The 11,927-nt window shown below is 31.5% G+C and overlaps 1 protein-coding gene across 2 annotated transcripts; it reads right to left on the minus strand.

Annotated features, from left to right (window-relative positions):
* Nucleotides 1–1,749: 1,749 nt before the first annotated feature.
* On the minus strand, nucleotides 1,750–10,638 carry LOC129942673 (uncharacterized). 2 transcript variants are annotated; one of them, XM_056051713.1, is made up of 3 exons: nucleotides 10,463–10,638; nucleotides 10,026–10,224; nucleotides 1,750–2,707 (listed from the first exon to the last, which is right to left on the minus strand). In XM_056051713.1, exons 2-3 carry the CDS (start codon nucleotides 10,210–10,212, stop codon nucleotides 1,809–1,811), a joined length of 1,086 nt encoding a protein of 361 aa, XP_055907688.1. In that variant the 5' UTR covers nucleotides 10,213–10,224; nucleotides 10,463–10,638; the 3' UTR covers nucleotides 1,750–1,808. The 2 variants fall into 2 exon arrangements, with proteins under 2 accessions (XP_055907688.1, XP_055907687.1); XM_056051712.1 differs by having other exon boundaries at nucleotides 10,026–10,637.
* Nucleotides 10,639–11,927: the final 1,289 nt, after the last annotated feature.

Raw genomic sequence — 11,927 nt, forward strand, 5'->3', positions numbered from 1 at the left:
ATGTATTTATTTGGCGTGAAATTGGGTAATCCGATAGAATTATACCAGACAGACAGGACTTCTTTACAGTTTTCAGGTTCAGTTCAGAGGTTCATGGTTTTAGGAGTAGCGACTAGATACAAAAATGTAGTTTTTCCTTCTCTAATTCGGAAAAAATCCTATTTGTAGGGAACTCTAAATTGGCTTCCGAAGGAAAATAGGACGTAGCCATGCGGCAGTAAGTTCATCCGTTTTAATATTGTTGAAGATTTTTCGCATCAGAGTGGGAATGTTAGGCAAATCTTTGACGAATTAAAAGCGAATCGCTTCCTTAGCTGCTAAATCTACTGCTTCCTTACCTTTTATGCCCACATGACTTGGAACCCAGGCTAGAACGATATTGACGCTGCTGTATAAAACACTCCGCATATAGTTAAGAATTGGACAGTTGTTGTTGGTATTATTGATTCCCTATAAAATGTTAAGATTTCAAAGACATTTGATAGAGTTTGGTATCAATCCTTTTCGAAAATGCGTGCATTTGGTATTTATGAATCTCTTCTTGTTGGGTTAGAAAATTCCTTTCGGACCGTTCAATTAAGGTAATATTTGGCAGGTCCAAATCTGATATCCACAAAATAAATGCTGGTGTGCCCCCGGGCTCCGTTTTGTCTTCAACGCTCTTCCTGAGTTTTATAAACGATAGTTTGTCTAAAACTTCTAACTTACTAAATTGTTTCGTTGATGACTGTGACAGATGACAGGTGATCATCCTGTTTTTCGGATGTGGACTACCAACACTAGCGAATGATAGCTCTTTAAATTCTGATTTTGACAGCATGGAGAATCAAAAACCGTGCAGAATTTAATTTAATGGCTGCTACCCCGAAATGGTTAGAATTGGAAAAGAGCTCTTCGAATGTTAGGAAATCGTCTTATTATTGAGACATGTGGTACTATCGAACACTGCCGCAATATCTATCATTGCTTAATCGATATTTTCACAAACAATGCTCTAGTAAAATAGGTTCTTTCTTTAAACGCACTACACGAATGTGGAACGTTCTATCAGGCTCAATACTTCAAAACCCATGTGCATTTGTTTCTCCTTTCTAATCCTATCCTCCTTTTCTAATTGCTCGCATTGTGTTTAAAAATTTTAAGAGTAATCATAACTCCTTGAGTGCGCGTGCAATTTTTTCTCTTAAAAAATATTTGATTCCATTTAAAAAAAAGGGATGCAAGGAAAAGCAGGTTCAGCAATGAAGGTTTTACGTGCTACCAGTCATTAGTTATTATCTAAGCCGTTGGAAATGTCCAGTGCCAGAGGGTGAATGCCCTGGAATCATTTCGGAGCATAGGAGAAACAGAAATGTCAAAACCCAAACCATATAGTTTTGTGTGTCCATGTAAAAGACGTTTTCTTACAAGGATTTGTATCTTTACACGGTATTACCGAGCGTAGACTGAAACTTTAAAAGGAGTTTTTACTTTCAACTGGGAGATCACCTATCGACATGTAAGAAAAACATTCCATATGACCACGTAGGCATTCCGATAAGACGATGCGGAATGTGATTGCATTCATACAAAACCTTAAAGGTCGCAAATCCCACTACTTCTTCAAAGATTGTAAAAATAATTTACCTACCTGAAGACATAAACATTAAATTACACTTGTTTAATACTGATTACCCGATTTCTTACGAATCTCAGAAATGTTTTGAGGTGACTTAAGATGTTTTCAGTCTAAAGACAGAAAAAGACGAGTAATTTTGAATACTAAAATTATATCTTATTATAAATTATATATATTTTCTGTCTCTAAGTTAAACTCGATGATGATTTTCATTCCTTTGCTCCATGATCATTGCCATTTCGTATTCTTGTACTATTGAATAAATTTGTGTTTTGGCCAAACTTAAGTAATACGGCGATAGACTTTTCAATGTTGGTGCAATACCCGATAAAAATGCATCAACAGGATGTCGTTCAACAAATCTATCTTCTTCAACTCTCTCCACAATATATCTCATTGATTTTGCTTTTGATACTTCACAAGTAGCAGATTCTTCTAGTTTTCTCTTCCTCTTTCTCAGACCTAAGTGTGTAGAATTTTCAAGTTTCAACGTGTGTTGTTTCCCGACGACGAAATTGCTGCAATCGTCTTCGTCTTCTTTTTCGCCTTCATTGTCTTCTTCATCGACTCCAAGGTCTATTCCTTCCGCTGCGACTCCTTCACTAATTCTGGTATCTGCTTGACTATAATTATCAAATTCTTCAGTTGTTGTATCATCTTCAATTTGCTGATGATTTTGCAATTGCAGTTGATGTCGATTCTGGTGATTATGATTGCTTTCATATTGTGAATCTATAGGTTGATTTATATTTATATAATAATCATCATAATATTGATTATTTTGATCTTGATGATTAAAATTATTGTTGCTATTATCATACAACAAACTATTATCATCAAATTCTGGATTTATTATATCTGGTTCACATTTAACTTCTAAGGATGTTTCATTTGAACATTGTTCATCGTGATTTTTATTATGTTTATTTTCGATATTTTCATCCAAATGATTTTCTAGGAAATCTAATTTATCACAGAATTTGTATTTTTTTAATTTGGTATAACCTTGAGCTAGACGTGAATTATATTTTTTCATAGCTTTTTTATAATTATCCCGTATGTTGCCCCATCTTTTCTTACAGAATAGAGCTGAAAAAAAAATTCAACAAAAACTTATTAAATTAAATTTTAGTTTTAAAAGTGATATTTTTTAAAAAATAATTTAACATAAAAGTAAAAATAATAGACTACACTCGTATTAATAAATAAAATAATTTTTAAATACAAAATTTGTAAGAGGTCAAATTAAAATCCAAAAACAGGATTCGCCCGTGCATTCCGCATTTAGACAAGTTTTAAGCTTACACGTAAAATGCTTTATATTGAATGAAGGGCGTTTAAAACCCATTGGAATGCGGAAGATCACGAAGCGTTCTGTACTTCCTAAAATGGAAAAAGCTCTTTACCGATGGTCCATCAAACAGCAAGAAAAAAACTATCCAGTCAATGGATTGATGGTTAAGGAATTTTTCCATTCAAAAATTAATGAAACTCAGGGCGATTTTAATGTGAGTGACAGATGGTTGCAAAGATTAAACAAGCGTTATGGTATGCGTTTTTTTCAAAATAAGTGTTGAAAAATTATTTTCTAGACTTGTCCTTGTGGACCCTTTCAAAAACAAGCTGCAAGCCAAAATAAAAAAGCTAGGTCTATCTCACAATCAAATATACAATGCGAAAAAATTGCTGCTGGCAGAAAAACGGAAAAACAGCGCGTCACTTTTCTTGCTTGTACAAACGCAACAGGAGAGCATAAAGTTAAGCTTTTAGTGGAAAGGCAAAAAATCCTCGATCTTTTAGGAATTCAAAATCCCCTGTTGACTACAGTTGCTCCAAATCGTCATGGATGACAACTGCTATTTTTAAAAATTTGTTTCATCATTCTTTAGTACCACTGGTAGGAAACAAATTGCAGTTTTACATTGATTTCAAATGTTTTCATGTGTAGGTCAGAACATTTTTAAAAACCAAGGGTTGCCAACCAAAGCTCTTCTCAAGAGGAACGTACTCTAGAACCTTTTCAAGCAATTAATACAGAGATTTCAACATTTTCTCTTGTATACATAAAAACATTTGATTTGATGTATGCCCTTCTATGTAGAGTATTTTTTCGGTAGCTGATGTCCATGAATGGAATGAAAATCTTCCAAACGACAACGAAACGAACGGGGTTTTGATCAGTGACGAATGTGAAAGCGAGGACAGTATTCTGGAAGCAGCACATACCAGAATAGAGCCTAGGGAAGCAATCGAACATGAATTTCAGTTGAAGCAAAGGTGTTATTTATTTTAAGAACTACACCTTTGTCAACATGCACAACTTCGATAACGTGAACACACTTGGTTTTTAATAGTTCACTATACCGCGAGTCTACTGTATTTCTATTACCTTTCTTTTCTTCCTTTTAGAAAATATGCGATAGAAAATTCTTATTATGTTCCGATTTCTGACAGCAAAACTGATACATCTCAGAGATCTTAGAAATATAAACTTGCCAATTAAATAGCAAAAGGAAGTATTATAACATAAGCACCTCCATACATGCGGTCTTTAAGAATGCAACGAATTTGCAAATGAAAATATCTTAAAGTATGTGCGTCTTAGGACCCAGAGCATTCTTGTATATTCTTTTTTTTTAGTGAAGTTCTAAGTAGTCCCCGTGGCGTGATTGTTAGTTCCTGGGAGTGACATTCTAGAGGGTTTGAGTTTAATCCCTACCTGTTTTTCAGGGGTACTGCCTCTTGTTTAAACCTAAAACAGTAATTCTTGCCAAGAAAAATGCTTTGCCAAACTAGCCATTTGGAGTCGGCATTAAAACTATAGGTCCCCTCTATTTCTGAAATGACTCGCACGCCGGAATGGCTGAGAGTTGCAAGTCACTAGGCCTTAGTGCTCTAACTAATTTATTATTTAAGTTCTAACAGTAAAAGTTCCTAAAATTGTACAACAAAATTTGACTGATAATTTGAGCTTATAATAATAATTGAAGGTCTCAGAAACCGCATGTAGATATTTAAGTAACTGTAAAAGGGATTAGGGCTTAACCTAGTAAAACATGTTTTTTTTCTACATGAAAACTGCCCTTTAATAGCAGCCTTAAATTCATTTGTCAACGTTCTGATTTTGCTATTACCCAAACTTAATAATTAATAAACTATTTTTTAAAATGGATATTAATTATTTGTTTTCTCTTCTCCATACCTAAAGATGTTTGGAAAAATATCTTCTTCCTTTAATCTGTTTATTCTCTTTTAGAATTGTCTGTGTTAGTTCAATTCCATAATAGAAATTATAATTTCATATATCCTGCCGTAATTTTGAGTTTATGGCAGCTTTAACTTTCAAAAGCGAGCATAGATTTCTGAATGCCGGTACTAACAGATTTTGAAAAAATAAAAAAAAAAAACAAAGGACGTTTTTCCAATAAGTTGCACACGTACATATGTAGTTTAACTCAAAGATTGAGAATTGATCTTCCAAAACTGGCACCTTTTAAATAGATTTTAACTTAGGAAACAATTAAATTAAAATTATTTCTCACAAATGTATGTTTAAATATTCTTTTAATCTGTTCAAAAGTTATCAAAATCGGTTAAATACTGTTTCTGGAAATGTTTCCATTTCACTGAGAACTATTTTTTTATGAAGGGTGTTTTTTTTAGTGGTATAGAGCTTTGAAATGGAATAAAATAAAGATGATTTTTTGGTATGTATATGAAATTTACTCTTTACTTTATTCGAAAGATATAATATATGCCATTTGAAAAATTAATTCATACATATTACTCTTATATATTGATATTGAAATGCCAAACTAAACTTTTCTGGCCAAACCGCATATTAAATGAGGTCCTTCATAGAAGGACAGGTCAGGAACCTATAGAATCTATAATACGAAGACGTAAGTGACAATGGATTAGACATACGCTTCGAAAAGGTAATGACTGCATTGCAGGCCAAGCAATGCAGTGGAATCCGCTCACACAAGAAGGAAGAAGAGCTGGACGGCCAAGAAGCACATGGCGCAGGACAGTCGAGCCGGAATCAGCATCACTAGGCAAGACCTGGAGGGTGCTGAAACACATCTCCGGAAACCGTACACGATGGCGCGTAGGCGTAGTAGACGCCCTATGCCCCTTAAGGGGTTCCCAACGGACTTAACAGGTCTGAAGACCTAAGCAACAAACTAAGCTCAAAATTAACCACTTAAACTTTAAAAAAAAAAAAAGTTTGAAGTCAATATTTTTTCTTGTTGAAGAGATTTTCAGTCGAAAACCTTTTTTTAATTTTAGCAGGATTTTTTATAAGTTTGTATTTCTTATAAAATAAATACCGATTGGATTTTTTTAAAAAATTATCCTATCTTAACAACAATATTTTGCATACAATAAATTATTATTGAAAACAGTTCTTTTATGCAGTCGAACATTAGTTTTAACCAATTTTGTGTAGTATTTTTAAAGATTTTTATTTTAAGTTGAGGTTTTTAAAATTTTGCTCAAATGTTAGTAACAATATTTTGTATAAGAATTAATTTTATGTATAATATATAGTTTTTATATAATTTTTAAAGCATTTCCTTTGATATTCGATCAACCAAATTGTTCCCTTTTTTAAAATTAGTTAAGTAAAAAAAACAACCTCTTTTTGAAAGTTCTTTCTGCTTCTTTTAATGTTATTATTTGTTAAACTAATTATTTGAATTCGATACCTCTGACGGCTCTTGAAATAGGACCGATGAAAAATCATATCCCCAAAGTAAGGGGACGTACTGACATCTATCTGAAAACCTTTTATATGTGTCGCGTTGAAAAATGTCAAAATTTTCAAATCAGCGTAAATGTTATAGAAAATTTAGTTTCCTATACAAAATTCCTCAGATAAAACCGCTAAGATTGATACTTTTCGAGATTTTATTTGTTGAACTTTACAATATTTTCTAAAAATTGATTCAATAATTTATGGAAAGTAAACAACTAATATCTCGAAAAATATTAAATTATGTGGTTTGGCCTATGGACTTTTCCTGTAGAAAATTGATTTGTATATAAAAGGGACTCTTCAATTTTTTCTGTAAGCCTTTTCATTTAAGAGACATTATCAGAATAGTAAGAATTTTATAAATGTCTTAAAATTCCGTTAGCGACTACTTAAAATTATAGACTCATATTTTCATTTTTCTAATTTCCAATACATTTTTAGCATGAGAACCAAAAAAAAGTAGCCAAAATCAATGGATATTTCTTTTATAGTAAAGAGAAGGGTATGTCGTTAAATCCATGGGTATAGAAAAAGGAGCCCCAACATTAGTTCTTAACTGGGCCAACAGTTTGAATTTAAAAAAATGTTGTTTTAAACAATATTTTTTTATTTTATAGACCTATTTAATTAGTGAGAAAATTTTACAGCACAACATTTTCAGAATTCATCTTCAAATTTGTTTGTTTAGTGAAATTTGGAAAAATCGAATTCTGGATCCACATTCTTTAAAAAATCAAAATAATTTGATTTTCAAAAACAAAACAAAAATTGTGTGAGAATGATATTTTTAAACTTCCTTTAGAAAGTTATTGTTATAAGTCTGATTTTTCGAATTTAAAATGTTGACATTTCTCGACGTTTCAAGATATCTAAAATCTTAATAAAAGATAGATATTTGTGTGTGCGTGTGTAGTTAAGAATGCCATTTATTATCGTCCATATCTCAAGAACCAGTAGAGATATCGACTTCAAATTAAATTTGTTTTAAAGATAATAACTTGGAAAATTCAGAAAGAACTTTAAAAAAAAATAAGTTGTATGTTTTTACGATTTAAACAAGAAGCATTTGTTTTTGCAAACAATAAGAACCTTCAAAAATCATTACTAAAAGTTGGTAAAAATTGATTGTCCACTTGGATATCGTGGCAAAAATTAAAAATGTTGCCTTTAAACTAATTGTATCTTTAAAAAAAATTGTTTTTAACATTTATTAAAGTTTTTACAGTCAGTTTTTTTTTCAAGAATAAATGAAGGTATTGACTTCAAAATTATTTTATTCTTTGCAAAATTGTGTTGTATAGTAATTTTTTTTTTAGAAAAATGCAATTGACACTTTTTTTTTTACAAAACACTAAGACCTACAAAAACCTAATAATAAATCATTTTCGACTCAAGTATTATGAAAACGAATACAAATGTTGCCACTAATATCACAAGTCTTCAAAATTTCCTTACTGGCAATAAAATTGCACTTTTCGAATGGTTTTTGATTACATTAATTCAGATCCAACTTCAAAATTAACGTATCGTATCAGGTTTTTGAGATATCACTTTTTTAAATTCGAAAAAATACGTATAAGTATAATGCTTTTCGAATGTATTTAAATTTTTGAAGTAGCCTTTTTTCAATAAAATTATTGATGGTTTTCCAAATCTATAATCCCTTTCTTTAATATTCAATTCAAATATTTATATTATTTGATATAATAATCGAAAAATCCTCAAAATACTTAGATTTTACCTGTTTTACAAAAATCAAAAACCATTTATCATAAAACGGTTTTTAACAGAAAAAAGCAAAACGGTTTGAAAATAAGTTGTATTCCTGTATCTTAACAATTTTGTTATATCAAGTTTTCAAGATATATATAATAAAAAATTTAAAAAAATACTGTTGAAAACATATATTTTTTAAAATTAATTAAAAATAGTTAAAATTAAAGTTTGGCTACCAAAACAGCGCTGAAAATTAACTCCAAAGAGTATTTTTCAAAAGTATGAAAGTATTAAATTCAAGATAAAGTCTTGAGCAAACCTCGAATTTAATACTAAATAAATAAATAAATTAGGTGGCGCAACAGTCCATGAAGAACCAGGGCCTAGTGACTCTGTCAGTGATGGAAATGGAATTTAATACTAGAGTCAAAAAAAAACTCATTAGTAATGACAATTTCCAAAAACTAAGTAAGATACTAAAACGATTTTAGTTGTATCTTGAAGAGGAAGATTTTTACTTTACAAAATCATAATACAGTTTATTGTTAAGGGATATGTTTGGTCTTAACTTAGCCTTGAAAACGGAGTTTTTGGTTGTTTTTAGAATTTTTAAATTTTTATATTTTAAAAACCTGATGTGATAGAAAAGTTTTAGGGTGAGATGCGTCTGAAAAAAAAACCTAATTTTGTCGACCATTATAATTTGTTAAAGTTTAAGAAAAATCAACAGACCGACCGGCACGAATGGAAAGTTATCAGAGAGGGTGGCATGACAGCTTTTTTTTTACGTGAAGCAAACTGTTCGCACAACCGAAACTATTCGTTCGTTTTTTCATATACACAATGTAAACCTTTTTTTATTTTTTGCTTTTCAAATTGATTTGAAATCTATCAAAGTAAATACGAGCTAAACATTACTGTCCGATATTCAAAAAAATGTGTATATTACGGTTGATATTGAAATAGAAGAATACCACAACAAAACGAACAAAAACGATAATTGTTTTCAACATTTAAATTTAAAGATTTTATTCAGGTAATAAAAGACACAAAAAAGAGAACCTACCTGCCTAAAAAATAAAAGAAAACGTTTACCTTTTTTAACTTATCGGTTCAGTACTCACATACTTCTTTTCGTACCGATATTTTCTTTCCGTTTTCATTCAATTCATCAGCCCCCTCTACTCAGTATACTCAGTATTTACTTACTGGACAGAAAATAAGAAATATAAGAAGGTATTAGTAGCAAGTCGGGAATAGGAATGGTGCTGGTGCTTTAGCTGTGCCTGGCCTGTGCTCTGCCACAGCACCATCACCACAAACATGTTTCGTAAATTAAACTGGCTTTTCGCCTTTAAAATTACTTCTTCAATCTTCAACCGACCGAACAAAATAAATACAAAAACAAAAAACAAAGAAATACGAACAACAAAAATAATTGAACGTTGATTATATTTTTATTTTGATTCGGATGACGTACTTATGTATTCGGTTAGGTATAGATTGTAGATACTTTTTTTTATTTAACATAACGCTAACAAATTCATGACATCACAAGAGTACACAATAACGGTGGCGGTGGTGGTGAGGTGTCGGTGGTGCATTACACTGACTGAGTGACCGAATTGTCGTCGTCTTCATACCCCATCCATCAGCAACAGCGGTATGTAGAGACGAAATTCAGTATACGGCAAACCTAATTGAAGTTATACCTAATCATTTTAATTAAAGCCAAACTTAAGTCTTGCCTGGTGTATGGTGGTAACATTTGTTCCCAATAATTCTACGTTGTATCATTTTTTTCTCTATACCAAAGTAAATTCCAACAACCGACATGTCACCGACCCAGACCCACAGTAAAAATAAAAAAAGTTAAAATAAAAATACGTAGCTAAAAAAAAGTTAAAAACGAAACATGTAAATACTCACGATGTCTTTTAAGTTCTGCGCCAATGGCTTTCCATGTTTTTGCCCTGGAAACTCCACTGCCATACTGTTTGTGATCAAGTTCATAAAGTGAGGGATTTCTGCGGACACAATCTATAAGTTTCTCATCGTCCATTTCAATCTTTTTTCGTATAACACGACAACGGCCAATATTTCTATCGCCTCCCATTTTTAATTGTATCTTTTAATAATGTTTTTTTCTTTTTATTTGTTTGTTATTATTTTGATAAGCGTAATATTTTGTTTCAATAACAAAAATGCACAGAGTTCCAATAAAATGGTGTTTTGGATTTTTGTTTTTTGGGTACACTTTTGTCACATTCACTTCACATCACAGTAATAAATGAAATGAAGGTGTCGGTTTTTTGGTATCTGTACCTACGTACAATGTACATAGGAGCGAGTTTTTAGATAGGTACCTACGTATTTCTCACACAAGAGGAATCAATACGGCGGCCGAGGTGACGACGACGACGGCGGCAGTGGTCGTGGTAGTGGTGTTTTTGCTGGTGCTGGTTCCGTGGCAGTGGCAACGGCAAGAGTCAAGAGCCGAGCCGATCCGAGCGAATGTTGTTGAGTAATGGGGGAAAAAAAATGAAATGTCGGTAGTCGTAGTCGGTGACGGTGACATTTCTATACTACGGAATGAGTGCGTTCAGTTAGAAACGTTACTATCGTTGGGTTTCTGTATTTCTGTTCGTTTTTAACGTAAGGTAAATAAGGAGTAGTTAGGTAACCGTATAATTTTGGGTTCTTTGATTTCTAATTTTTTTAAAGAGTTTTTAAGCAGACATTTTTTTGAATTGAAAGTAATTGAATGTAGGGGTCGATGTTAAGTAAGAAATAGGCTTCCGTGGTGTTTTTTAGATTAGTGAGAAAAAAATTTGAGTTTGGGTAGATCAAGATGTGAAATTGATACTTTTAGTGTTTTAATTTAAATTTAAGATAAATATAAAAATCAAACATTTTGTCTACGAGTTTTATTTAGGTACAAAGGTTAAATGTCAAGAGTAACCGTAATTTGATTTGTTTGTATAATTTTATGGAATCTTGTAATTTGTAGGCTTTTATGTGTATCTCGTAACTAAACAAAAAACACCATCACATATTGGCTGAGGTGATTTAAGTGTTGTTCACTTTATATATTTTTTTAATAACATGAGCGTAGTTAGGGGGAAGTATATTTAGGCAAAAACAGTCTAGAGAAATCTGTAAGCTAAGCTTGCTTTGGCATTTTTAAAATTTAAAACTAGCCTAGCAATACAAAATATATAAACAAAGTATTTAAACATTGTATGTTGGTAGCTTATTATACAAAATTTCTGGTTTCACTAGCTGAAGAATTTTATACCTTTCTTAAGTTTTTATAGTTTTTCTATTCAATTCAATAACATTCACGTTTAGAATATCCGTAAAAAACTGTTTTTTTTTTTCAAAGTTTTTAAAACATTTTATATGCATCATAAAACGAAGTATCATGACATTGAAAAGAATTAAAGCCTCCACGTAAGAGCGTAGCATTTTGTAAGATTTTCTTTAATTAAAACAAAATATTTTTGGTTGGTTACATTTTATTTGTGTCTTTCTTTGTAAATCCATATTTTGTTGACAGGCTTTCTTCGTTCTGAAAAGCACTGGACTGCAAAATAAAGTATTTTTGTACCACAAACCAAATAATAAAGGGTGGTTGAATTTTAAGTGTCGATGTTGATTTTGAATAAAAAACATTTTATTTAGGAAATAATTGTCATTTCTTTTTATTATAATAATATTGGTATAGTTCAATTATGTATGGAACAAAATATAGGAAAAAGGCTGCCCAACGGGCGAGCATAATTTAGGCTCTATGCCGTTAATGTGCCGAACTTTCTCATCCTTTCGCCC

The sequence above is a fragment of the Eupeodes corollae genome, chromosome 1, assembly GCF_945859685.1.
Source record: "Eupeodes corollae chromosome 1, idEupCoro1.1, whole genome shotgun sequence".
Taxonomy (NCBI): domain Eukaryota; kingdom Metazoa; phylum Arthropoda; class Insecta; order Diptera; family Syrphidae; genus Eupeodes; species Eupeodes corollae.

Excerpts from the sequence above, each read along its gene's own strand:
- LOC129942673 (XM_056051713.1), bottom strand. The coding sequence starts at position 10,212 with ATGGGAGGCGATAGAAATATTGGCCGTTGTCGTGTTATACGAAAAAAG. Across the intron at positions 2,708-10,025 it reads CGCAGAACTTAAAAGACATC|CTCTATTCTGTAAGAAAAGA; the intron begins GTGAGTATTTAC and ends TTTTTTTTTCAG.